Source organism: Delphinus delphis, chromosome 12 (assembly GCF_949987515.2).
Source record: "Delphinus delphis chromosome 12, mDelDel1.2, whole genome shotgun sequence".
NCBI classification, from domain to species: domain Eukaryota; kingdom Metazoa; phylum Chordata; class Mammalia; order Artiodactyla; family Delphinidae; genus Delphinus; species Delphinus delphis.
In genome coordinates, this window is record NC_082694.2 from 45,617,808 (window position 1) to 45,645,138 (window position 27,331).

The window sequence follows — 27,331 nt, forward strand, 5'->3', positions numbered from 1 at the left end:
GTTTCATAAGCCTTTTAGGAGTATGCTCTTGTCCTTTCTAACACAAGGCAATGTGATAATTGGAAGAAATTTAGAGTGGGGTTTTCCAAAATGTGTTTTATAGAGTACTCATTCTATACATTGTTAATAGATAATACACAGGATTAAAAGGGTTCCTTAGTTAATTAAGTTTGGGAAACACAGGGTTAAGCAATGGTAATTAGATTTCTTTCCTGGAGGGCTTCTAACAATTTTTCTTATGGTGTTGTGTTTTATGAATTCCTAAGGGGGAATGAATCTACAAAAGTTTGAAAAATTTGGAAAAATGGGATGAACTTTACAATAAATACACTATTGTTCCTGTGTTTACAGACTTTTGGGGCATTTTATACTCTCTTTATTAGGCTGTTTTCAGATTAACTATTGGATCCATTGCTTTAATTCTAAGGGTACTTCTTCTGAAAGGTGTCTGGAGGTTGAAGAAAAACACTTGACCATATAAGTTGAAAATTTAAGTTCATCCTGTATTTGTCCTTTCATGGACTAGTGTATATTATAAAGTGTTTCTCAAATATTTTCATTATGGAGGCTTTTTCTCATATATCATTTTTCAGGGACTAGTGTTCCATGGAACATACTTTGGGAAACATAGGTCTGGCCTTAAAATAATTCTCAATTTGACTGTTTCATGAAGTGTTTGGTTTTTATAATGTAGGAGAGATATTTCAGATATTTGCTGTATCTATCATATTCACTGTTAGATTTTGGTTTGATATTATTATCCCAATTCTACCAATTACTAGCTTGACTAAGCTCCAGTTTTTACATCTAGAGTGGAGATGATAATAAAACTTACTTTTTAGGGTGATTGTGAAGATTAAGGCAAATCTTCGGTGTAACACATTTAACATACCATTTATTCTGGTACAGAATACATACTCAATAAAGTTTGTTATTATATTATGTGCACATGTTCCTCTCACATTTAGAGATGGATGGTTGGTTTATCTGTGGCCTTGTGCTTAAAATTTTCTTAACATGAGCCACGTCTCGTTGCTATATTCGAAACTTGAATAAGAAAGCCTCTTGGTTTTGTAGTTTTATTCTAAACAGAAAAAAGGCTCTCTAGCTATCTGTAGCACTTAATCTAACAGGGTGCATTTAGGGCTCCCGTTTACCTTTGTATTCTATAGCAGAAAAACTGCTCTTTAAGAGCTAAAGTATCTATGGTTAGGCCATTGATGGTTTCAAATTGCTTGAGGGAAGAGTTTAGCCAGTCCCTGAATTGTACATGTAAACACAGATGCCTTGAAAATTAAGTCTTCTTGAGAATTATGTATCACATTTGTAATGAGGCAATGTCTTGAGCTTTTCCCACTGTTTACCTACATGTTTACTGGAATGTGTTCAACAGTCCATATCATGTGTTGATTGTTCTGTAGTGGAATCAGCAAGTAATAACTGTAGTAATAACGAGAAGCTAGTTAAATGAGGTCGAAGTAGTTGAAATAAACCAATTATATTGGTTATAACTGTTTAGAACCATCGGTCAGAAGTATCAATATATCCTTTAGCATTTCTTGTAGTGCAGGACTGTTGGCAACAAATTCTTTCAGCTTTCCTGTATCTGAAAGGAGCCAGAAGAAAAAATACATGCATACAGGGTTCTTTTCAAGAACACTGATATGAATGATGGGAGTTTCCTGGAACAAATAGCAATATGGTAGACAGACAATGAATTTACTACTTTTTATAAAGAAATTTAAGAATTATAGATTTTTCTTTTCTAATTGCTATGCATATTATTAATAATAAAGAGAATTACCGTTTAATCTTTTAACTGAAGAAAAGAGCACAAATTGGAGAACAAATGAAATAGATTTTACAAAAATTTACATGGGGTAGGTGACATTTTACTTATGTATATAGTGTTTTAACTGCCTTAAAACCTTGATTTCAGGTTCTATACATAAGTCCTCAGAAGTAGGAGGTCTCCCATGACAATGGTTTAAATGTTTTATGTTCATTTTCTCTTATTTTTATGACTTCATTATGTAGAGTTCTATAATACTATGATTAATGAAATATTTCTTTTTTATTTCTAGTTATTTAAAATAGCATTAATGCCAGTTTCAGAGGGAGACTAATTTTATTCTTGCATATTTTCTTTCATAGTTGTGTGTGTAATGAACATACATGTTTATTGAGCTTTGTTACAGTTAAAATTATATCATAAACAGTTTTTAAAATGTGGTCACACAACCATCAGAATTGTAGTTTTTGATGACTGTCATATTTTGCACTTACTGCTCCTCTGTTAAACATTTAGGTAATTTCTGTTTTTTAAAAATTTGTTTTTAAAAAATTATAGACAATACTATGGTTAATATATTTGTGCAAATAGGATATAATTTCTTTTTTATTTTGTCTCTTGGATAAATTCCCAGGATTTATGTTCATTATATTATATTTTAATTTGTGTGGTATTTTACTTTACATATCATTTTATTTTACAAATACTTACATAATGCTAGTTCTGTGTGCCAGAAAGTTTAAATAACTTGCTCAGAGTCACACAGCTAGTAAGTGGCTGAGCACTCTGGCTCCAGTCTGTGTGCTCCTTATAACTTTGCTATGAAACCTCTTTTGATGCTTTTTTTTTTTTTTTTTTTTTTTTTTTTTTTGGCGGTACGCGGGCCTCTCACTGTTGTGGCCTCTCCCATTGCGGAGCACAGGCTCCGGACGCTGGGCCATAGCTCACTGGCCCAGCCGCTCCGCGGCATGTGGGATCTTCCCGGACCGGGGCACGAACGCGTGTCCCCTGTATCGGCAGGTGGACTCTCAACCACTGCGCCACCAGGGAAGCCCTCTTTTGATGCATTTTGCCAATTAGCTCTCTCATAAAAGGGTTACACTTATTTTCAATCATTTTAACCACAACTTAGCAGTATTGGATGATAATGTTTTCTTTTTTAAAGTAACCAATTCAATAGGTATAAAATGATAACACATTTATTCTGTAAAACACTTTATAAAGAAGATTAATTAAAAAATCTAAAGCTGTAAGTTAAATTTTTGTTCATTAAAAAAAAGCTTTTCTGGGCTTCCCTGGTGGCACAGTGGTTGAGAGTTCGCCTGCTGATGCAGGGGACACGGGTTCGTGCCTCGGTCCGGGAAGATCCCACATGCTGCGGAGTGGCTAGGCCCGTGAGCCACGGCTGCTAACCCTGCGCGTCCAGAGCCTGTGCTCCGCAACGGGAGAGGCCACAACAGTGAGAGGCCCGCGTACCGCAAATAAATAAATAAATAAATAAAAATTTAAAAAAAAAAAAAAAAAGCTTTTCTATATGATTGCTTTTTACCATTAGAAATTTAAAAGTAAAAGGGAGATTGACTAAGCTATTGTTGAAGAAGTGGTATCTTGAAGATTCCTAGACTGAATCATCTGTCTTTAGGGACCAGTCACATTGTTTTATTAACTTTGTTTAGCAAATATTTTGTACTATGGATACTTAATTGTGCAAAAAAATCACAATTTGAAAAGAGTTTTCTACTTGTCAATGATAATTTTAAAACTTAACTTATTTAAGATAAATGTTTTAAATTCTAAGGACACGACTTGTTCATAGTTGGAAACTAAAAACCATGCAGAATGGTGTAAATTAAAAAGTAAAACCCTCCCTTTCCTCTGGTCCACTAGTCTCAATCCACTAGACATGTAAAAATCATCCACTATCCCATTTGCTATTCTTATTTTCCAGTTGTAACTACTGTTAACTTTGTAAGAATTATTTTTTTAATATGAAAATCTAACTTCTCTTCTCTTCCCTTCCCTTCTTTTACCTTCCTCCCTCCCTTCCTCTTTCCTTCCTTCCTCCCTCCCTTCCTCCCTCCCTCCCTCCCTTCCTTCCTTCCTTCCTTCCTTCCTTTCTTTCTTTTTTGTGGTGGAGCTGTGACTTCTTTGGAATTGTGAATATTCTTTTGAAATATGGAGCCCAGCTAAATGAACTTCATTTGGCATACTGCCTGAAGTATGAGAGGTTTTCAGTATTTCGCTACTTTTTGAAGAAATGTTGCCCATTGACATCATGGAGCCGCATATCTGAATTTATAAGTCATGCAGTTAAAGCACAGACAAAGTATAAAGAATGGTTGCCATCTCTGCTGCTTGCTGGATTTGACCCACTGAATCTCCTCTGCAGTACTTGGTAAGAAATCCTACCATGTGGACTTTACTCTTTTTGCGTGAGTGTACTACCTTTAATTTCCCCCAATTTCTTGAGATCCGTATGTTGGGAGGAGGTTGTTATTGTGTGTGTTTTGACTGTGATGGTTGGGTTGGGGTGAAGGAATTGGGGGGGCTGCTAATGGTGAGATTGAGTGTAAGGATAGAGTCCTGGAAAAAGGTCAGAGGTGGCTGGAAGGGAGTAGAAAGGAATGGGTGCCAGTGAACCCTCCTGAGAGGGTTATTTCTTCTACTTAGGCCATCCTTCACGCTGCTCTTAAAATGTCTGTGACAGAATGGTTGTAGCTGCTTTGGCGATTTCTAGCATCCCTTAGTCAAGTAGATTGAATACTCCTATCCTATAGCAACTTGTCTACTTGAACTTAGTCTCCCTCAATAAATACTGATTTCTGAAGTAGCTGAGTAAATAACTCTTTACCTCAAGTGGTTTCTCAGAAGAGCATCCCCTATGAGTGATTATATGAAAGTTGAATCAGAAATTTTCTAGGGCAAAAGGATAAAAACTGTTTTACCAGCCTTTTCAAGAGTTATGTGTGTAGATGGACCAAGAAGGTAATTGTAGCGGTGAGAGAACTCTTGTGGCCTGATAATTCGAGTCAAATGAGGAAATAGAATAAAAGTCTCTAGGAATATAAAGAGCATAAAAATTAAATGTATTTTATGAAATTTCAATGAAACATCTAGAAGATTTCTTTTTTGTGCTTCAAAAATTACCATTTACCAAAATAATGTTTAGACAAATACTGAGATTTTGGATTTCAGCAGAAGAGTGCTCTGATATTTTGTTATTTAAATTTTGCTTTTCAAAAGAGATCCTCTTTGGTATTCATGCAGGCAACACTAGTGGTTCCTACTTGTACATTTTGTTTGCATTTCTGGGACTCCATCTTCTGCCTAGTGGCTTCTCCATCTGTAAGTGAAGAACATATCTTTGTTTGGCAGGATCCCAGTATCTCACCTTTTTATTATGTCTGCCATAATATAGAATTCAAGAATTTTCACTAAGCAGAGGTTTTATGCTTAGGACTATCATCCCTTTCTGATACTAAATGTTTCAGATATGTGGCTTGTGAGGAAAAACTGCTTTCTGGTAGGTGGTTTGAGGAATATAGAAGTAAAGCAAAGTTTAGATACATGTTCTGATCTCCACTTTACTTTTTGTTTATAGTTTCCAGTGGTTTGAGTACCCGATTGTATTTACTTCTGTCTCCAGCAGCTGATTAATACATAGTTATCTGTCAAATCACTCACTGTTGCAATTCCCTCTATACCATTTCAATAAAATTTTATAAAAATCCATTGTATTTTTTAGATAATTGAATGAGATTTAAAAATTATTGACAATTCATTGAGAAATCTAATTTTTAAAAGTTATTTGTGCATGTTTACTTGTCCTAACAAATCCCCTTTTACATGTGCACACACACACATACACTCAGTACTGAGATAGAAACGCTCACTAATGAATGCTATATCTAGCTATTAACAAAGCTATTTAAATACCCTTAACTTTTTACTTAGTGAATTTTATTGTCGTGTCTGGGCTCCTGACAGCTAACAGCAGTTACCCCTCACCGTTCTAGGATTCACTCCCCAAAATGCTACTGTAAATCCAACCAACACGTTAGATAGCTGTGGGCAGTTCTGACAGTGTGTTTCCTTTCCTCTGTCACTTCACTTAGTGCTTATTCCCAAGGCACCCACTTTCTTCTCAGCCATGCTTCTTGTGTTTTTCTACTGAAGATACTAACTCGACTCCATATTACTTGCCCATTACTTTCAGCCTTCATGCTCCATTCTGGTTTCTAGTTTATTTCTTTAACCAACACTTAAAATATTGCCTGATCCACAGTAGGTACTATTTTAAGTTCTTTTTTTTTTTTGCGGTACGCGGGCCTCTCACTGTTGTGGCCTCTCCCGTTGTGGAGCACAGGCTCTGGACGCGCAGGCTCAGCGGCCATGGCTCACAGGCCCAGCTGCTCCGCGTCATGTGGGATCTTTCCAGACCGGAGCACGAACCCATGTCCCCTGCATCAGCAGGCGGACTCTCAACCACTGTGCCACCAGGGAAGTCCTATTTTAAATTTTTTACTATTAGCTCATTTAATATAAAACATAGTAGATACCATTATCCATATTTTATAGAGGAGGGAATTGAGGCACAAAGTATTTAACATACTTGCCCAAGCTCACACAGCTAGTTAGTGCGAGAGCTTAGGTTTGGACTCAGGCTGTCTAGTAGTGTAACTCATGTCTGTCTTTGTAACCCCTGTGCTATGCTGCCTTAGCCCTGTGTATCCCCAGCGATATGGTAGTTTTTATCACTTAATTTTAGGGATTCACTTAATCCCTTGCCTAACCTAGGGGGATCTGGGCCAACTTTTCTTGCTCTTTCCTACTCCTAAATTAGGAAGAACCTATTCAGGGAAAAAATTAAATGTATCTTCTTTTCCTTTCCTCCTCAGACAACTACATAGACCGCTGGAAGGAAAGGGAATTTGCTTTATCCTCCCAAAAGGCTTTGTAAAATATACTCTCCCATCCCTAGTTCTTATACAGGGTTCCCTGCCCCCCATGTGACTAGCCCATTTGAGAATTTTTGTGGTAATAAGCCACTGGGTTTGTGTTATATTTATTGGATGTATTAGGATAGAAAAGAGTTAATAAACCGTAAACTACAAATTATTTTGTAGTAAATTGTAAAACTTCAGCTATTTGAATTGAGAACGCCAGTTGCATACATTTTACTCTGAAGGAGTAACTTTAGTCACTTTATATTCATTAGAAAAAATACGATGGAAAATTTCACTTTAGCAATAAAAATGCTTAACATGGTCAAATTTTTGCTTACTGATCTTTTATTGAATGAATAACGCAAGTGTTTACGCTGAGTGTGATGAATGTTTTGCTTTCTTTGATCAAATTTACATTCAAAGAGCTGTTATAAAATAATTATCCCATAAAAACGTCAATATGTTGTTAAAGTGGATTTTGGTTATATCTTATTTATATAACATATAAGTCTGTTGCTTAATCTTTGTCATGTAAATTATAAATGTCTTTCCTAGGTATTGGTTGTCTTAAACAGTCTTTAAAGATGTATCTGGCTGAATAATTGCCTGTCACAATATAATCTGCAGAGTTGAAATATTTTTTCAGCTTTAAATGCAAGACTAGGTTTCCCTCACACCCCCAATGCAGTAGATGAATGATAGAAAGTAAATGTCATCTGTGCATTTAGTTGATTAACTGTCACAGGTTTATGATTTTACAACTGCTTTGTACAACGTAACAGTCAATGTAGTACAGTAACAATACATTTTCAGTGCCATTATCAGCATTGGTAAAATAAACTCAACATTATATTAACTAAAGCTGTGTAAATAGATTTATTTCTTATGTGTGTGTTTAGATAACTGCACAAAAATGACTTTGTTTTTGGCCACAGTGAGACAGCACATTAAGGTAGAAAAATGAAACCATTAAAAAAGAAACTAGCAACCAGAACCAAGTAACCTTTGGTGTGGGGTTCCTAGAAAGTGAAGGAGGTTGTTTGCATTTGAATATATTTTATCATTTCACTTATTCTCAGTATTTTCTGATAAATCGTGACTTCACTGAGAGCTTTTTGAGAAGTAAAATGTTTCCCAAAGCATTTGTGCTACAGTTTAAGTTCTTCCTTATATAAGTTTGCATATTAGAGAATTAAGATTTTAGGAAATAATTTTCATACTCTCTAATCAGTCATTTCAAGGATACTTTGACCCTGAATTACGAGAAATAAGTTGTCTTTGAGATGACAGGTTTAGAGTATTATTCAGTTTCTTTACTTCTATTTTTCCCTTATTTTGTCCTTGCTCAGTAATGTCTCCAAAAAAGTGGCCTTGAAAAGAATTTCTGTTTTTGAAGTAATCACCAGAGACCCTAATGATTTTATTTTTCTTCAAACAATGTGATGGTAGGGGAGTATCTAGTTGAGTACAAAATAAGTATCTTATTAGAATTTAGAGTTCTCTTTAAGCTTTGACTAAATTTCATGTGTACAATGTTATAAGGCCCACTGAAAATGTAATACTGAAAATTTCAAACCAGTTCTAGTAATATCAAATATTTATATAACATTTTATAGTTTTAAAAGTCTGTTTACTATATTGTCTCCATTATTTTCATGAATAGTCCCCTAAAATAGGTAGGTTAAGTGTTATTCTCATTTTAGAGACCAGGATCTAGGGCTTAGGTGATGTTAGAAATCAGAGCTTTTCTTGGGTCAGTGCTCTTTCTATTAGGATTCAAGTGCTTATAAAATTTGGGAAGTCTCTTTTGGGTGGGTTGGTAGGAAATATGACATTATTTTTAAAAAATAGAACGAGAACTGCTTGTCTTCAACAACTTCTTTCAGTTCTTAAAGACAACTTATTCTGATATGTCCTTTAGAGCCGTATCTACAATATAATGGGAAAGGTTCTTATAGGAGAACAGTTGTAGTACATCTCTGAGAGCTGGTCAGAAACAAGCCATCTCTCTCATGCACTCAGTTTAGGGACAGCTTTGGGTGTTTGGGCTTTATCCTTTCAGAACTGTTAAATTATGTGTCTGTGAGGATGACCAATCTAGATTTGGCAAGATGGTCCATTTGGGAGGAAATAATGGCAAATCCACTAATGACAGTGACACTGAATCTGTCTTTTCTTACCACTGCTGCTGGGGAATGGGAAGGAAAATTCCTACCCTCTGTAAGAGTAGAAACTCCTTTTGTCATCCATTGGACAACAACATGCACAGTCACTTGAGTTTCCTGTAGCAACTATAGCTGATTTTTCATGTCCACTGAACTTGCCTCTAGTTTCATGAATATTTTCTATGCTGCAGTTCTTTGTCTGCCTTCCATATCAAGATGTTGTAAGAATAGGTTATGTGGTGTTTGTTTTCAGGGTGAACCTTGGTGTATTTTGTGTCTAATTTTGTGTTAATCTCTTTCCAATATAGGATTGACTCAATCAGCGATGACATCCTTATCTTCACTTTGGAGTTTACTAATTGGAGGAGGCTTCCTCCAGCTGTTGAAAAGATGCTCTCTGCTCGTGCCTCAAACTCCTCTTGGACTCTACAGCAACATATTGGTAAGAAAGCACAATTTTCGGGCTTCCCTGGTGGCGCAGTGGTTGAGAGTCCGCCTGCCGATGCAGGGGACACGGGTTCGTGCCCCGGTCTGGGAAGATCCCACATACCGCGGAGCGGCTGTGCCCGTGAGCCGTGGCCGCAGGGCCTGCGTGTCCGGAGCCTGTTGCTCCGCAACGGGAGAGGCCACAGCAGTGAGAGGCCTGCGTACCGCAAAAAAAAAAGAAAGCACAATTTTCAAATACACTTCACTACCTTTTCTTTTCTTCCTTCCTTAGCTATGTTGTAATTTTAAGTGATAAGAGTCATTGGAGAACATATATTAAATTGGGCATCATTTGCATTTTCTTTTTTTAAAAATCTATTTATTTTTGGCTGCGTTGGGTCTTCGTTGCTACACACAGGCTTTCTCTAGTTGCGGTGAGCAGGGGCTACTCTTTTTTTTTTTTTTTTTTTTTTTTTTGGCAGTACGCGGGCCTCTCACTGCTGTGGCCTCTCGCGTTGCGGAGCACAGGCTCCGAACGCGCAGGCTCCGAACGCGCAGGCGCAGCGGCCATGGTTCACGGGCCCAGCCGCTCCGCGGCATGTGGGATCATCCCGGACCAGGGCACAAACCCGTGTCCCCTGCATCGGCAGGCGGACTCTCAACCACTGCGCCATCAGGGAAGCCCAGGGGCTACTCTTCACTGTAGTGTGTGGGCTTCTCATCGTGGTGGCTTCTCTTGTTGCAGAGCATGGGCTCTAGGCGCTCAGGCTTCAGTAGTTGTGGCACGCGGGCTCAGTAGTTGTGGCACGCGGGCTCAATAGTTGTGGCACACGGGCTTAGTTGCTCTGCGGCATGTGGGACCTTCCCAGACCAGGGCTCGAACGCGTGTCCCCTGCATTGGAAGGCGGATTCTTAACCACTGCGCCACCAGGGAAGTCCCCTGCATTTTCTTTATGTGGGGAAAGGATGGGACTGTAAGGGAGGTCATAGTAATTTCCTTCAACACAAATCATATCTTGATTTATAAGTTTAGCCTAAGGAGCGTGTAAAGAATAGCAGATGTTTACTGATATATTAATGATATCCTTTTATTTTTTAGTAAGGGTTACGCAAACAAAATTGAGTCCTAAAAATCTTGTTAGTGAATATTTAATTTGTGGTTAGAAAAATGCTAAATGAATTTTCCTCTTTGGAGTGTGTGTTGATTTGTGTTCTCTATAGTATTTATCATCTCTAAAAGGAAGTATCACCATTCTTTATCATTATCTTTTCTTACTGAATGTATGCCAGTGTGTTGGTAAGATATAACTATGGAGGTGAGCTGGGTGGAAATTCTGTGAATTGATTGATATTTTAAATTACTATTTTAAATTATCAGTTTACCCTCGCTTTAAAGAAAAGTTTTTAAGCTAGTTAGAAAAAATAAAGAGGGTACAGTAGAAGATTTTACACAAGGAAACCAGATTAAACTAAACTTAATATATGCACAGTTTCTATTTACTTAATATATGCACAGTTTCTATTTACTTATTCAGATTTATTTTAATCTATTTTGTTAACCAGATTATGTCTTAAATTGGGAAAATTATTTCTTCACTGCTATTTTTACATGAAATGTTACTCTTCGTAAAACATATTGAATAGGTTTTTAACAAGTGAACTTACACATATGTAGAAATGTCTTCTAATTTCTTGGAAGATTACATTTAAGTAAATATTCTCAATCAAAAAAAGACATTCAGGAAAATATGCTCTTGAACTGAGGTGTATTCAAACTGTCAGTGAGGTTTCTTGTTGAAGAAGAAGTATAATCTGGAAGTCTCTGAGCCTTCCAGAACAGAATTTCTTTAATGATAATGTTAAAAAACTCACATGCATGTGAGAATTGCATCTGCTTTTGCTAATTATGTATGTGCAGTGGCAGGAAGTATCTATTTCTTAATTGATAGAATATGGGGCAATGGATTTGGGAACAAAAAGTCAGAAAGAAGGAGAATATACCAAATGGGAAGATTATTGCAACCTATCAATTAGTAAAGATATGTGAGAGTTTACCTTAAAGACTCTAACATATGGCAAGTTTGTCCAGATGAAGGTAAGAATTGTGCATGAGTACATTATTCTTCAGTAGACTAAATCCATCAAGGGCTTCTTGTTTAATTAGGCACTAGGTAGAGCTTGTGTAGGATAATAATCATCATCTCTTAAGAGGATTTTATTTTGGCTGACAAAAGCCTTTTTCAAAGGTGTTAATGTAGCTAATGCTTTTCTGGTCTATTTCTCTTGCCAAGGCCTCTTTTCTTGGTTCCAGTCCCATATATCCAACTAACTTTTGGACATCTCCACTTGGTGTCCCACATTCTGACATATCCAAATTTGAATTTATCATTTTTCCTACAAATCCTGGTGTTCCTTCTGTTTCCTGGTTCAGGATGTGAGGTGGTTTGGGAGTGCTGTTTACCAAGAAAGTGAGTTATCCCTGGCAGCTCTTTGTTATTTGTTTCATCCATAGTGGAGGTTTCAACAGGGGTGATTTTGCCCCCCCACAGGGGATATTTTGGTTGTCACAATTGGTAGGGGTGCTATTGCCATCTAGGGGATAGAGGCCAGGGAAGTTCTGCTAAATATGCTACAGTGCACACGACAGCCCCCCAAAGCAAAGAGTTATCTGGCCCGAATGTCACTAGTGCCCAGGTTGAGAAACCCTGATCCACCTTGACTCTTGCGTTGTCCAGTGTTACAAAGGCCTTTTATTCCTATACCAGGAAGACTTTTTAACCCTGTTCTTATTGCAAACTACTTAGGAAACACTTGTGTTCTTCCTCTTAGTTATATAGGTTTCTCAGAATATTCTTCAGTGGTTCCTCTTCTGCAGGTAATGGGAGCCATTACAATGCTAGATTTTAGTAAGGCTGGAAAGAAAAGATATGCCCATCTACTCAGTTGCCCAAGTTTCAAATGGGATTGTGATTCTCTTCCTTTCTGTAGTTCAAGGCTGTCTTGATGGTACCCAGCTCCCCTTTTTTCTTCAATTTTTAGGATATTCAGTTTCCGTGTGTTGGTCATCTGTACTCTCCCCTCCTTTATTTGGAGTTTGAGGTGAGGATTTCTAGTAAGCAGAAGCATGACCAGGGTTTTAATACCAATGGAAGTGAGCACAGCAAAACAATTCTTTGATTACCTCTCTACATGTATGGCAGTCTTGCTTTCACCTTACTTTCTCCAGTAACTTATCATGGTATTAAAAACTGCCTTATCAATATATTTCTTTTTTTTTTTTTTTTTTTTTTTTTTGCGGTACAACTGCCTTATCAATATATTTCTTTTTTTTTTTTTTTTTTTTTTTTTTGCGGTACGCGAGCCTCTCACTGCTGTGGCCCCTCCCGCCGCGGAGCACAGGCTCCGGACGCGCAGGCCCAGCGGCCATGGCTCACGGGCCCAGCCGCTCCGCGGCACGTGGGATCCTCCCGGACCGGGGCACGAACCCGCGCCCCCTGCATCGGCAGGCGGACTCTCAACCACTGTGCCACCAAGGAAGCCCTCAATATATTTCTTTAAATATTTTGGAAAAGATGCTTCTTGTGGCTCTGCCACTATTTGTAAGCCCCTAGATAATTTCAGCTCCCTAGCTTCTTTAGGTATACCATTATCTATCCCAAGGGAAAGATTTTCTCCATTCTTTTCCTAAGCCCTTTTCAAGTCTTGGGGATGCCTTATACTCGCTCAAAATTCTGCTTTCCTCTCCCTTTTCCTCCTTAAGGGAATAGCAGCTTGCCCTTATAAATAAAAAAGACAACCAGTCTTGCTGCTCATCTTTTAATCATTAAGTCAGATTTGTCTTCAAAAGTTCTTTTGCTTTAGGAAGGAAATGTATACCAGGTAAAGTTTACTGACTGGTTGCAGTTAACAATTTTTTGATCACGTGCCTATATATACTTCTTAGAAACATCAGTTTAACTGCACATAGCAATAGACTTCTTAATCAAAAAATTTGCCAGCCCCTGCCCAACTGACCAAGATCAAGTCTAGGTAATTAATTATGTTCTTATGGATAAAAGCACTTGGCTTTAGTTTATCCTGAACCTTTAATGATCAAATATGAACAATTCTATCCAGAGAATTACATGTATCTGGATCGTACAAAGGATCCTGTAATGGCTCCTTGAAACTCTCTTGATCTATTCATTTCAGTGTTCCTCTGCTTTGTTCTAAACAGGATTTAAAACAGTTTATACATATAGATTATCACAAAACAGTAAAACAGAAGTTAAAAGTGAAAGCAGGGACTTCCCTGGTGGTCCAGTGGTAAAGAATCCTCCTTCCAATGCAGGGGACGCTGGTTCGAACCCTGGTTGGGGAGCTAAGATCCCACATGCCGCGGGGCAACTAAGCCCACATGCCACAACTGCTGAGCCCGTACGCCTCAACTAGAGAGCCCTTGTGTCACAAACAACAGAGCCCACGTGCTCTGGAGCCCATGCATAACAACTAGAGAGAGAAAAAACCTGCATGCCACAACTAGAGAGAAGCCTGTACGCTGCATTGAAGAGCCTGAGCGCTGCAACAAAAGATCATATGTGCCACAACAAAGACCTGACACAGCCAAAAATAAAAAAATAATTAATTAATTAAATATTTTTTTTAAAAAGTGGAAGCAGAAGAAAAATATGGAGTCAGGGAAAGCTTATCATGGTAATCTGAAACTTGTCTATGGATACTCTGCAAATTTGGCTCTGACTGAACTCTCTAGTTCTTGACACTAGGTTACAGAGTTCATAAGATAAAAAACTCATTGCTCAGAAGTACAGATATTCTTGGATGTTGTGATGGACAGTTTCCTAGGCAACATCTTGGTAGCCATGGCTTCTTGGAATTTTATGTTACCAGTCTTCAGTGTGGACTGTTGCTGTCATACCAAGGTATAATTCAGTAAAAGTAGTTCTTAAGTGGGCCCTGGTTCTCAGGTCTCTGTTGCTCTGACTTGACCAGGGCTAGATTTATAATATCTGGAGGGATGGATGACCTGTGTGCACTTTTGAGCAGTTCTCTCTAAATATTGTAACACTCCACTCAATTTTTAATAAGCAGTGGTGAGCAGTGAGTTCAAAATTAGACTGCCTAAGAAGTATCAGAGTGTAGCTATTTTGTCTTGCAGATTGAGTTGAGAACACATTTTTAAGAGACAGTTGATCTCTCTCTCTTTTTTTTTTTTGTGGTACGCGGGCCTCTCACTGTTGTGACCTCTCCCGTTGCCGAGCACAGGCTCTGGACACGCAGGCCCAGCGGCCATGGCTCATGGGCCCAGCCACTCTGCGGCATGTGGGATCCTCCCGGACCATGAACCCGTGTCCCCTGCATCGGCAGGCAGACTCCCAACCACTGCGCCACCAGGGAAGCCCGAGACAGTTGATCTTAAAAGCAGAGGTAAAGGGCTCCCTGGTGGTGCAGTGGTTAAGAATCCGCCTGCCAATGCGGGGGACACGGGTTTGAGCCCTGGTCTGGGAAGATCCCTCATGCCGCGGAGCAACTAAGCCCATGTGCCACACAACTACTGAGCCTGCGCTCTAGAGCCTGTGAGCCACAACTACTGAGCCCGTGTGCCACAACTACTGAAGCCCACGTGCCTAAATCCTGTGTTCTGCAACAAGAGAAGCCACCGCAATGAGAAGCCTGTGCACCGCAACAAAGAGTAGCCCCTGCTCGCCACAACTAGAGAATGCCTACGTACAGCAACAAAGACCCAGCGCAGCCAAAAAAAAAAAAAAAGAACCTCGTTAGTAATTACCTTTCATCTTTAAAAATTGAGCATGTGACCTTCTATTTGTAGAGTAGGAAACTTTGACCTCCCAGATACTAGCCATGTTATGGCTTAGGCGAATCATGCCTTGATTAACAGTGTTCTGCAGGCTGCCCTTATTACTGGATTTAAGAGCCAAGCTTTTTTTTTTTTAAGAGAAATTTATAGTTAACTTAAAATTTTAGTAAGGTTTCATCTTCCCATTTATAAAATTTTAGCTTCACACAGCCTCTTATAAATCCAAGTGGTGGATTTTATTTTTTGTTTGTGTCTGTGTGTATGTGGTGGGGAAATCCTTACTAAACTAGGTACCAATGAGTTGTATCCACATTTGCTGGGACATTTTGCTGGTAAAACTACTTTTATTTTGTCAGCAATCTATTGATAAGCTAAGAGAGGAGAAAGTGTTGCTCTAGAGCAATTAAAACAATTTTTTTAAGTGTCTTAGGTATTGGGTCACCAATATTATTTGAAAGCCCATTTTACTCTTCCCATATATGTACATTAGATATGTGTGCTGGCAGACCCCTGGGACAGCTATATCCTAATTAAAAGAAAATTATTTTCCATATCCCAAATATTTATTTTAGGGATATGGAAAGTTAGTTAGGACAGAAGCTTTGGAATATTTATTTTAGGGATATATATTTTAGGGATATGGAAAGTTAGGACAGATATGGCAGTTAGGACAGAAGCTTTAATTTTTGATAGCTTGTTCATTTGAGAACTTTTAAGCACTCATCTGTAATTTTAGTTAGTTCCAAATGTGGACCATAAGCAGAAGTCGTTAGTGAAGAGAATCTATCATGTAAATATTTCTGTAGGTGGGCATTTACAAATCTAGCTGTTTATATTCATTAATTCCTTAGTAAGTGGGTTCTTTAATTATGTGTCAACTATGTATCAGATACTGATTTAGAATCTGTGAGTGAAAAATAAACAGTTCTCTAGTGCAATGGCTAAAAAGGAATGATGCAGGGTTATGGCAGAATTTTCTTTTTCTTTTTAAGGTGAGAGAGGCCTGAACATGTTTTATAAATTAAAGGGTCTCAGTTTGTTTAAGGAAAACATTAAAGATATGGAGATAAAAGCAATAGTTTATATAATAAGATTTCAGATAAGCCGGAGGGAGGATTAGCCTCAAATAGGCCCCTTCTTTTGAGAATAAGAGAGATGAGGGTAGGGTGGATGTAGATAAGTTTATAGTTTGAGTATTAGGAACTCAGAGAAAGAGAGCCTAGAAGATCTCCTATTTTTACTTAGGAGTAGGAGGTAAAATCTTGCTAAAAAGGAAACTGAAGTGAGAGTTTGGTAGCAGAGACTTGATTTAGAATGCTTGTTGTGGCAAACTGGGAACCAGTGAAAGAGATTTGCTGAGCAACACTGAGGGCCCAAGTGGAGGTTGGAAGTGGTATAGTTCATTCATATGGTTATATGGTAATTTTTTCCCAGCATTGCTTTACTTTCTCTGTATTGGAAAGAAGGAAAGTGGTTAGATTGATCTGGGGGTTGTCAGAGCAGGTACAGAAGAATTGAGGATGATAAAATAAAATAGCATCAGTGATGGGCCCATGAACACCAAATAAGAAAAGAAATGAGAAAGGAAAGGGACCTGATAAACCAGACGGCAGGAGGAGTTGGGACCCGAGGTCTCAATGATATTAACGATCAGGTGTAGTGGTAGTAAGAGAGAGCACACTCTGGGAGGATAGTAAGTGGTGTATGTTGGAATTTAAAGACAGAAAAATGTGGGTCTGAAGGTGGTGCAGAAGAACTGTGAGAATGCTAAAATTGCCACTTAGACTTTATGATAAGTGTGACAAGATGTGGAAGAATGAGAAAATTATATCTTAGAAATTGGTCAAGGAAGTAATTTTGGGGGGAGGATCAGGCTTCTGTGAGGACAAGAGGTGAAGAGAGTGTTCTGGACAGTGTTCTAGATGAAGGCAGATTTGTTTATGATAGAATATAGGGGTTCCTGAGAACTTTATGGAAAGGTATTCGACGGACTTAAAATTTACTTTATAATATTGAACTTAATTTTTTCTTATTGTCTCAGACTGCTGTGTTATATTATAGTTCCCTAAACAAGTTAGGGAAATGAAGAATGGATTTTTATTTTCTGAGAGATCCTGAGACCATGATTCATTCTTTCATTTGATTACCACAGGAAAATGCTTAGGCTAGATGATTTTACTTAATTTTCAAGTATTCCAGGCTCCAGAGAGAGGCATCCTAAAGGTGGGAGAGAGGAAGATGAAATTGCTTATCATTGATTAAGTTCCCTTTCACTTTATCTTTTCTCTAATAGTGAGGTAGTTGTACAAATTGAGCTTTCATCTTTTTTTTTCCACTTAGCACACATGGCCGAGTGCCTTGTACCTACATAGCTATATGGGTTAGGTTTGCACTTCCCAAAGTGGGTGACCTGGCACCCATACTTCTGGTGTACCTTAATGAATTGTAGTTCATGTTTGACTGTTCAGTGGACCTGTGATTACATCATCTAGTTTTAACCTAACCAATTCTCAAAAATTGGTCAAGCGGCTTAAAAAGATTCCTGCAAAAATAACATGTTATGTGGATGATACTAAAGGTACCAATACAAGTGAACCAACAAAATAATCATAGAGCTACACTCCTATTTTTTTTTTTTTTTTTTTTTTGCGGTACATGGGCCTCTCACTGTTGTGGCCTCTCCCGTTGCGGAGCACAGGCTCTGGACGCGCAGGCTCAGCGTCCATGGCTCACGGGCCTAGCCACTCTGCGGCATGTGGGATCTTCCAGGACCAGGGCACGAACCCATGTCCCCTGCTTCAGCAGGCAGACTCTCAACCACTGCGCCACCAGGGAAGCCCTTTTTTTTTTTTTTAATTTAATTTATTTATTTTTGGCTGCATTGGGTCTTTATTGCTGCATGCATGCTTTCTCTAGCTGTGGTGAGTGGGGGCTACTCTTCGTTACAGTGCACTGGCTTCTCATTGCAGTGGCTTCTCTTGTTGCAGAGCACGGGCTCTAGGGTGCACGGGCTTCAGTAGTTGTGGCACATGGGCTCAATAGTTGTGGCTCATGTGCTCTAGAGCACAGGCTCAGTAGTTGTGGCGCATGGGCTTAGTTACTCCGCGGCAAGTGGGATCTTCCCAGACTAGGGCTCAAATCCGCGTCCCCTGCATTGGCAGGCGGATTCTTAACCACTGCACCACCAGGGAAGCCCTACACTCCTATTTTTATCAGATAGTCATGTCATATGATAAAAAAGCTGACCACCCAATCTGAGCTGACGAGAAGTTCAAAAGTATCAAGAAAAATATTTAAAATATGGTTCACCTTAAAAAAATAAAATAAAATATGGTTCACCTCCACTAATGTTAACAGTGAGCCTTGATGTTAGTATGTAGTGTGCATTGAGATATTAGGTAATGAAAATATCATAATCAGCAAGACACTCTAAGCATCCAGAACATAAAGACAAACCCTGTGATTTTTTCATCAATATTTAAGTCTTATGTTGCTCAGTCCATTATTTTTATAAAGTGTACTAAACATAATGACAGATGCTTAGAGCTCCTTTTAAATTTGCTTATTCAATAGTGAAAAGACAAAAAGTTACATACGGTTGGGGAGATGCATGTTCTTGCTGCCACAGTAAAACAGACTGAAATAATATGGGGACAAAGTAAAATGCATTTCTTATTAGCAAATATTGTCGAAAGGAGCATAGAAAACATCGCTAAAGAGTTAAAAGAATAAAAATATAACCTTGCAAGTAGGAAGGATGGTATACTAAATTGGAAGAAGGTATATAATATTTATAACATGTTTCAGCTTAGGGTTGTTTTGAGATTATGTTTCAGTAAGAAAATATAAATAATGTTACTTTTCTGAGAGCCACTGAAGGAAATATGCACCAGAAAGAATATATTTGCAACAGTAATGACTTATTTAATAGAAAAATGTTTTTTGGAAAAGCTGTGTAAGACTGCTGATGGAGTGGCTTACTTTTCTGTAAATGTGAGGAAATGGAGATAACATCACACATGAAAGGAGTTTATTGCATCATTAATAGTCAGGCTAATACAGGAAAGGAGTTGAAACCAGAATTGCATGAAGTAATACTGTTGTGAATAATTTTATAAAAACATGACCTTTAAAATATATATATGCTTAGTGAAATAAACCATTACAGAAGGACAAAAAAAAAGAAGAAAATAAAATATATATAGTCTTTGTAGTACTTTATGATGAGATGGGAGTGACCATGATTATTGTTTATACATGCAGAGGTTTGGTCTTTATCTTGTGACAATATAAAAAAGAATCCTTGAACTTAACAATGAATTATGTACTTTTCTTTTGCAAAAATAATACTGTTCCAATTTTCTTAACCTTTTTTTTTCTTGGTAATAAATAGCTATGAATAGTATGAAACCTAGTACATATTTTCTAAAATTCTGTTGATTTAAGGTAAAAATGATATTTTAACTGAGTGAGAAAGCAAACTACTTTCTGAAAGAAACTTTGCTATGGGGAGATGATTTCAAAAACAGATGCTGGGAAATATTTCTATTGTTATGTGATTTTCTTGCCAAAAACCATGTGCATCACCTAGAAAGACTCTTGTATTGACACACTTAAAATACTTGGAAACAGTTTCCTTAGATTTTGAATGCATTTAATAAAAATGTGAAAAAACGAAACTTTGTAATTAGCTTGTAAACTGATTGATACCAGGAAAAATAGAAATTTACCAGTTGAATTTTGATAAAAGTTTTGCATAATTGCTAGATGAGATAAGTTAGTATCCTGATTAGTTCAGCTAAGCCACAAGGTACTCCTCCTGTTTGAATCTACATGGTTTTTGTAAGATATTTTTTTAACTACATCAGTAGATTGGACCTAGAACCAAATCTTGGACTTGCCACGTCACTACAAATTAAATTAGTGAACCTTAGTCACCTTGCTTTTGTTAAAATATTATTATTAACATATTTAGCAAAAGTAAAAAGGGTTTTATACCGTTAATAGATAAATGAAGTTATTTTAAATATGTACCTTATTTCATTTTAGCTTATTCTTCTAATTTTATGTATTTTATTTGTACTTAGTGTAGATAATGTTAATTTAGTAGTATACATATATAATTTATATGTACGTAAATATCCATACATTGGTGTTATGTACTCAAAGACTTTTCACTAATTGGGTGTGCAGTCAAACAACATTTGGAGTTCACTAGATTAGATGGTGCCTAGGATATGTATGGTATTTTACAGTTTATAAAATGCTTTTGCAAGTGTGTTCTAACTTGAAACTTATCAACAACCTTTTGATGCACAGGGGTGTCAGTTATGTTCATTTTATAGATGAGGTATTATTCCCATTTCATAGAAAAGGAACTGAAAGTCAGAGCATTTAAATGACTTGCTGCAGGTCACACAACTAGTTAATAATGGCTCATCAACTCCAACTCCAGGCTTATTACTGGGTGGTGCTTTTCCCATTCATTCCATTCATTGCTGTTCTACTGGTCATTCTTTAAGTTTTGATTTCCTGCCCTAATCTGTCTCTTATTTGTTCTTCAGAGTCCTCAGGTTGTTGCTTTTTAAATTTTGTCCAAGTTTTTAGTTGTAGTCAGTGGGAAAGAGAGAGACTGTACAAGTAAATTAAGAAGGACTGGGAAGAAAAGAATGGAACCATAAAGACATTATATTAATGATGATAATACACATTGTAGTAGATGGCCCAAAAGTCAGATAAATACCTTTGATGTAGAAAACCATGCAGAGGAACCATAGAAATAAAGTCTAGGCAGATACATCATTTGAATATTGGCATGAGGGCAGGCTAGAGCTGAATGGTTGTAGGAAATATAGATAATGGGTGTGTATGATGTACATGTAGTTCTGTGCTATAGTAAACTTGGCATTAACAAGAATAATGAATTAAGAATTGTGGGGTTTAGTCTGATCATTGTTTTGATTTTAGTACAATTCCATAAAACATGTGGCCTTCTATTTTGATTGTTCTGTGTATGTACAACAAAATTAACAAAATTGAAGACTTTATATATATAGAAATGAATAGTTAAAAGTTGCTTATCTAACAGATCTAGAGATAACTGGGTTTAACATACTAATTTGAAACTGATTGGTCAGAAAAGTGACTTAAAAGTATAGCATGGGCTTCCCTGGTGGCGCAGTGGTTGAGAGTCCGCCTGCCGATGCAGGGGACACGGGTTTGTGCCCCGGTCCGCGAGGATCCCGCGTGCCGCAGAGCGGCTGGGCCCATGATCCATGGCCGCTGGGCCTGCGCGTCTGGAGCCTGTGCTCTGCAACAGGAGAGGCCGCAACGGTGAGAGGCCCGTGTACCGAAAAAAAAAAAAGTATAGCATGGTTTCAGACATTATTTTCTAGACTATGATCAGTGCCATAATGTAGGAAAAGAGAGATTTATTTAAGAAATTAAAATCTGATTTTAACAAGTTTTCATGAAAGTTATGTTTTACATACAGCTTCTGGGCTATTCCATATTTTATATATATATATATATATATATATATATATATATATATATATAATGTATGATTCTTTAAATCTATTTTTTTTAATTTATTTTATTTATTTATTTTTGGCTGCATTGGGTCTTCGTTGCCACATGCGGGCTTTCTCTAGTTGTGGCGAGTGGGGGCTACTCTTCTGCAGTGCGTGAGCTTCTCATTATGGTGGCTTCTCTTGTTGCAGAGCACAGGCTCTAGGCGCGCGGGCTTCAGTAGTTGTGGCACGTGGGCTTCAGTAGTTGTGACACGCGGGCTCAGTAGTTGTGGCTTATGGGCTCTAGAGCTCAGGCTAAATAGTTGTGGCACATGGGCTTAGTTGCTCCACGACGTGTGGGGTCTTCCTGGACTAGGGCTCGAGCCTGTGTCCCCTGCATTGGCAAGCGTATTCTTAACCACTGTGCCACCAGGGGAGGTCCCATGGGCTTTTCCATATTATAAATTCAAGGCATGACTTGATCTTCTCTCAACCTGGTGACAACACATCTGGAAATACTATGCATCACTAAAACTTTCATAGGAATTTTGCATGCTTTGAAATATTGCATATACGATTATACAGTTCCCTTAGTATTTACTGGCATATTAAACTAAGATGGCACTGATGGGTATATTACTGTCTGTGTTAATAATCCATAGGTAAAAGACTCCCTCAAGTTCAAATGAATACAGTTCTTACCTCTAATTGTTCATCAGGCCAGCGATTTATTTTGCTCACAGGACGAAAACCAAAATGGTGCAGTTGAAATTGGAACCCGTAACTGAAGTAGCTATACCCTTTCCTTTTTTATTATTAAATGGAAAGATCTTCTAAAACTTACGATAGTTTCAGTGGTTTAGAAGTTGTTAGAGAAATATTTTAGGCTTATCACAGTTTAGAGAACCCTAGACTTGGGGTCAAATCATTTGGATCTAGTGTCAGCTCTGTTGCTGTATGATGTCAACACAGGCAAGTCACTTAAGCTTTCCATAACAAATGTGTATTGGTCCAGTTTGGCTTGATCACAGATGATTAAGCTTCCACACCCATGTCAGCATAAACAAACAAATGGTTTATTTAGTTGTAAAAGATAGGGCTGCAGTGATGTAGTCAGACTGCCTCTTAGAAAGGCTTGTCTGCACTGCAGGAGGCTGTGGGACAGCCAGAGGAACACTCCGCAGTCAGCCTGAGGATTTGTAAGTCAGTGTAGTCTGTCAAGTTGGTGAAGCTGGAGAAGTGTTAAGGATTCCTTACCTCCGAGTGAGCAGCTCTGCTCCAGGTTACACAGCCATCCTTTGTCTTCCTTCTGGGTGTGTGGTAAGTATCTACATTAACAAAAATGTGCAGAATGAAGAGATTTCAATTTAACAGGATGCATATTAAACTCTAACCAAATAGGAGTAAAAATTCTCTTCACCAATCTCACTGTGATCCACACAATCTAGTCTTGTCATTTTCTCTGTCAGTCCCATTTGACTATGCTTATGGCATGCTCAGGGTTTGCAGCTGATAGGCCACTTTCCAGTATGCCAGCATACTTTGGCCCTACCAGCTGAGTTGTGTGCTTACCAAGAATCAGTTATGCTCATTTCCAAAACTTGTATTACATTTGTGCATACCCAGTGACATTAGGACCAATTATTGTTCCTGATCTCAGTGGGTGAGAAGGTTTCCTTAAGTGTAATAGTTGAACATGGGCAACCTACTTGTTGAAATTGAACCTGCTTACTACTCCTTTGGAAAACTGTGGAGGTTTGCAGTTTGAGCATGCTTTCCATGTGGTTTCCTGCTAATCTCTCTAGTGCTCCCTTTATCTGTGTTTTCTCATCTTAGAAGGGAGAATGATGATTCTTCCTTTAAGTTTACAGAAAAGGTTAAAATTTAAACAATATATAAATATGGAAACAGTGAAAGTAAATGTGCTATATATTGTAGATGCTGTAATCTTATTTATAATGGGGAGTCTTTGTGACTCATGGTTTAAGGAAATACTCTTCTTTGACTCAGGTTTTATGTACAAAATCAGGTAACTCTGCTGCTTTTCTTATTTGGCATTTTGAAACACTATGGATTGAGGAGTTTCCCAAACCCTGAGTGAACTAAACTAAACTTAAACCAATAAGCTGAAACTAAAATGTAAGATGATGGACTAACTTCAGTGGTCTGGAAGATGTTAGAGAATTAGCATGTCTCAGGCCCTGTGGGTTATTACAGTTTAAAGAACCCTAGACTTGGAGTCAGACCAGCTGGTCTTATATCAGCTGGGCTCTTGATAGCGCTTGCTATCTGCTGCTCTGCTGCTCTGATCCTGGCCTGTTAATCATTGGTACATTTCACAGGGATTTACAAAAGATTTCTTGGACTAATAAAAAGCATTAGATTTGATTCACATAAAACCACTAGCTGTTTTTAGTGCTCTTGGTTTTCACGGACATTAACTTCTTTAGTTAACACTTTTCATCTTGGAAAACAAAACCAGTATCTTACGATTCTTAATCAAGCATATGTGGGTTATCCTTTAATTGGTTATTAGCTTTTGGCAGCAGTGGTTTTAGCATGTGTATGTACACATGCACATTTTGGGGTCATATGCACTTGAGTTTGAATCCTGTTCTACCACGTACTAGATGTATGACCTTTGGAAAGTTACTTAAACCTCTTTTTTTGTGTGTTTTTTTGTTTGTTTGTTTGTTTTGTTTGCGGTACGCGGGCCTCTCACTGCTGTGGCCTCTCCCGTTGTGGAGCACAGGCTCCGGACGCACAGGCCCAGCGGCCATGGCTCACGGGCCCAGCCGCTCCGCGGCATGTGGAATCCTCCCGGACCGGGGCACAAACCCGTGTACCCTGCATCGGCAGGCAGACTCTCAACCACTGCGCCACCAGGGAAGCCCTAAAGCTCTTTTTAAACCTCTGTTTTCTTATCTCTGTGAGAGCATGATAATATCTACCTCACGGGGGTTAATGAAGATAAAAAGAGGATGTGTATCGGCATACAGCATAGTAGGCATTTGATAGATGGTCCTTTTCTCTCTGTGTCAATTTTTAAATTTCATTCTGTATCATGGATAAAAAGAGCAAAACTTATGTAAGCTACATTTTTATTCACTTGAATGTGGTAGGCCTGGAGACTATTTGCAATGAGAGTAAGAGGGAAGTAACGTTTGCTACTGTGTGCTTCTATCATTTCTAAAGTTAGATCACCCATTTCTTAAGTCCGAACTGGTATTGGCAGAAATTTAGAATTTGAACATTTAGTTTTATATGGCCCTGGGTACTGACTTTGGAATTTGTGGCCAGAAATCGGAGGAAGAAGAACCCAGTGAAGGCTGTAAAAAAGAATAAATAAATAAAGTTTATTTTGGTCATCCTGGCCCAAGTAATCTATTTTCAAAAGTAAGTCTAAGTAACGTATCACTTCTCTTCTACTACGCAGACGTGGGGAAAAAAGGGCATTTACCTTAATGTACTGTTATATCTTTCTGGTTCAAACATTTTAATCTTCCTTTTTCTGTTTGTTTCTCCAGCCTCTATTCCATCCCTGACCCACCTTTGTCGTTTGGAAATTCGGTCCAGTCTAAAACCAGAGCACCTACGATCTAACAGTTTTATCTGTCAGTTGCCACTTCCCAGAAGCCTACATGATTATTTGCTCTATGCAGAGGTTTTGAGGATGAATGAAGTTCCAGAACTGGCAGTTATTCAAGATGGAGAAATCAGTGAAGCTACTTAACACAGGTCATGTCTTACTCTGAAAACCACCAAGATAAGGAGCCATGGAGTACAAATTCTTCACGATTTTATTGTCACAAAAGATGATTTTTGTGTGGTTGGTTAGATTTTAGAGGGCAGTAGTTTAATGCAAATGTTTACAACTAAGCTCCCTGGTAAAAAAGTATAAACCTCACTAGTGTTACTTTATTGCAGTTTTATCATCAGTACACTTTATGTTGTAAATTACCTAACAATTTTCTGCTTTATTCTGTTAATGAACTGTGGCTAAACATGGTGTATTTCCACCTATGATTCTATGTTTACCTAGGGCTAGTATTTAGAAGGGAATGCATAAAACTTCACTGGATGTGTATACACAGTGGAGTTAAATCTCTCTTATATTTATAAAAGAACTATCTTATATTCTATTCTCATCTCTTAATTCAGTTGAAATTCATTGGCTTTTCACAGGTAAACTCAGGGGAGAATTCTTTCTTTAAAGACTATAGAAAATGAATCATTTTGCTGTTGTTTTTTTTTTCCAGTTCCTTGATACTCTCTTTGGCTAAAAAAGATTCCTGTTTCTGCAAAGGCAAGAACAGACCTAAACTCAAAGATATGCTCAGTTGAAAAAAAAAGAATTAGGTTGGTATTGAGATAAATGTGCATTTTACACAGTATTAATTAGGAGACTGGGAGAGACATTTCTGTGGTACCATCTTTAAAGAAAGGTATGTATTCCTGAGTTGCTCAGTATCAAATAAAACTGAAGCTCCATTCAGCCTCCAAATCAGAGGGCACCTTTGATCCTGTGAAGCAATGATTGCTAGTTCTATTAATGTTATAGTGGGTTTCTTTTTTACTATCTGGATACATTATCAAATAGTCCATGAAATTTAAACCTTAACATCCTAGGTTAATGAGACACTGCCTCATTGGTTTTGCAATTGCTCAATATGAATCTAGAGTCAGAGAGGACTGAACACCGTAACAGGTGAGCTATGTTAAGAGACTGTGGGCAATAGTCTTGAGAAAAAGGTTATGAATGCATTAATGTTGTGATAGACAACTAGAGATGGGATCCAAAGGAGGGCAAATATTCTGTCCTATTGGGATGCTGTGACTTAAAATAGATGGGAGTGGGTTAGCCAGATTCATCTCTGATAGGCGCTTGCTATTTGGTAAAAGCAGTGATGATGGCGTACCAAATGATGGAGACATTAGGGTCCAGGGGGATGACTAAATTCAGCACAGATTAGGGCTGTAGTTGCTGCCTGTGGGGTGGGGAGTTTGACTGTAGTTATACAGGCAGAGATAAGGGTGGATATGGAAAAACAGGTGGAAATTCTGATAGTTACTAAATTCTAAAAAAGTATTTACTATGTAATATTTTTTAAATGTCTGTATTTTTCCAAACCCTAAGTCTCTGATTTTTATATAACCAGTTTTTTGTTAGGGTCCATTGTACATAGAATGTTTACATTTGAGGGTGAATCTTTTCATGTGTTTTTGTTCATGTTCAAATATGTAATAAATTCAACTACTCATAACTTACTGAGCTTTTATTCTTAAAAATCTCAAAATATTTCAGATACATTAAAACCCTTAGTATTTAAAACATAAATGATTTTACTTACTGTATAAATGCATCTTTCTTTTAGACTATTTTATAATATAATATTTATGATTTTTATGACTAATAACAAGGACTCAGTGAGAAGTCTAATCTAAAAGTACCTGAAGGTGGGTGAATTATAGTCACAGCCTCTGATCAAAATGATACATCCAGTTAGTGTGAACTTTAAGCTCTGACCTACATGCACCATGGTGCTTTAATACTCTTAAGGTCACAGTGAACCTGAGGAAGAACTCCATACAGTAGTTTTCTAATGGTGGTACATATCCAGAGCAGGACGTGAATTGGTTTTAATAACAATTGTCAAGAGTTTACCCTTCCTTGA

At 37.9% G+C, this 27,331-nt stretch overlaps 1 protein-coding gene across 3 annotated transcripts in view; it reads left to right on the forward strand.

Annotated features, from left to right (window-relative positions):
* ASB3 (ankyrin repeat and SOCS box containing 3) overlaps positions 1-26,920 on the forward strand; it is a 149,664-nt gene extending 122,744 nt beyond the window's left edge. For all 3 annotated transcript variants that reach the window (XM_060026620.1, XM_060026618.1, XM_060026619.1), the window contains 3 exons: positions 3,930-4,187; positions 9,212-9,345; positions 25,184-26,920. In XM_060026620.1, the coding sequence (XP_059882603.1) occupies positions 3,930-4,187; positions 9,212-9,345; positions 25,184-25,389 (598 nt within the window). In that variant the 3' untranslated portion in view covers positions 25,390-26,920. The remainder of the gene's footprint in view (positions 1-3,929; positions 4,188-9,211; positions 9,346-25,183) is intronic.
* Positions 26,921-27,331: the final 411 nt, after the last annotated feature.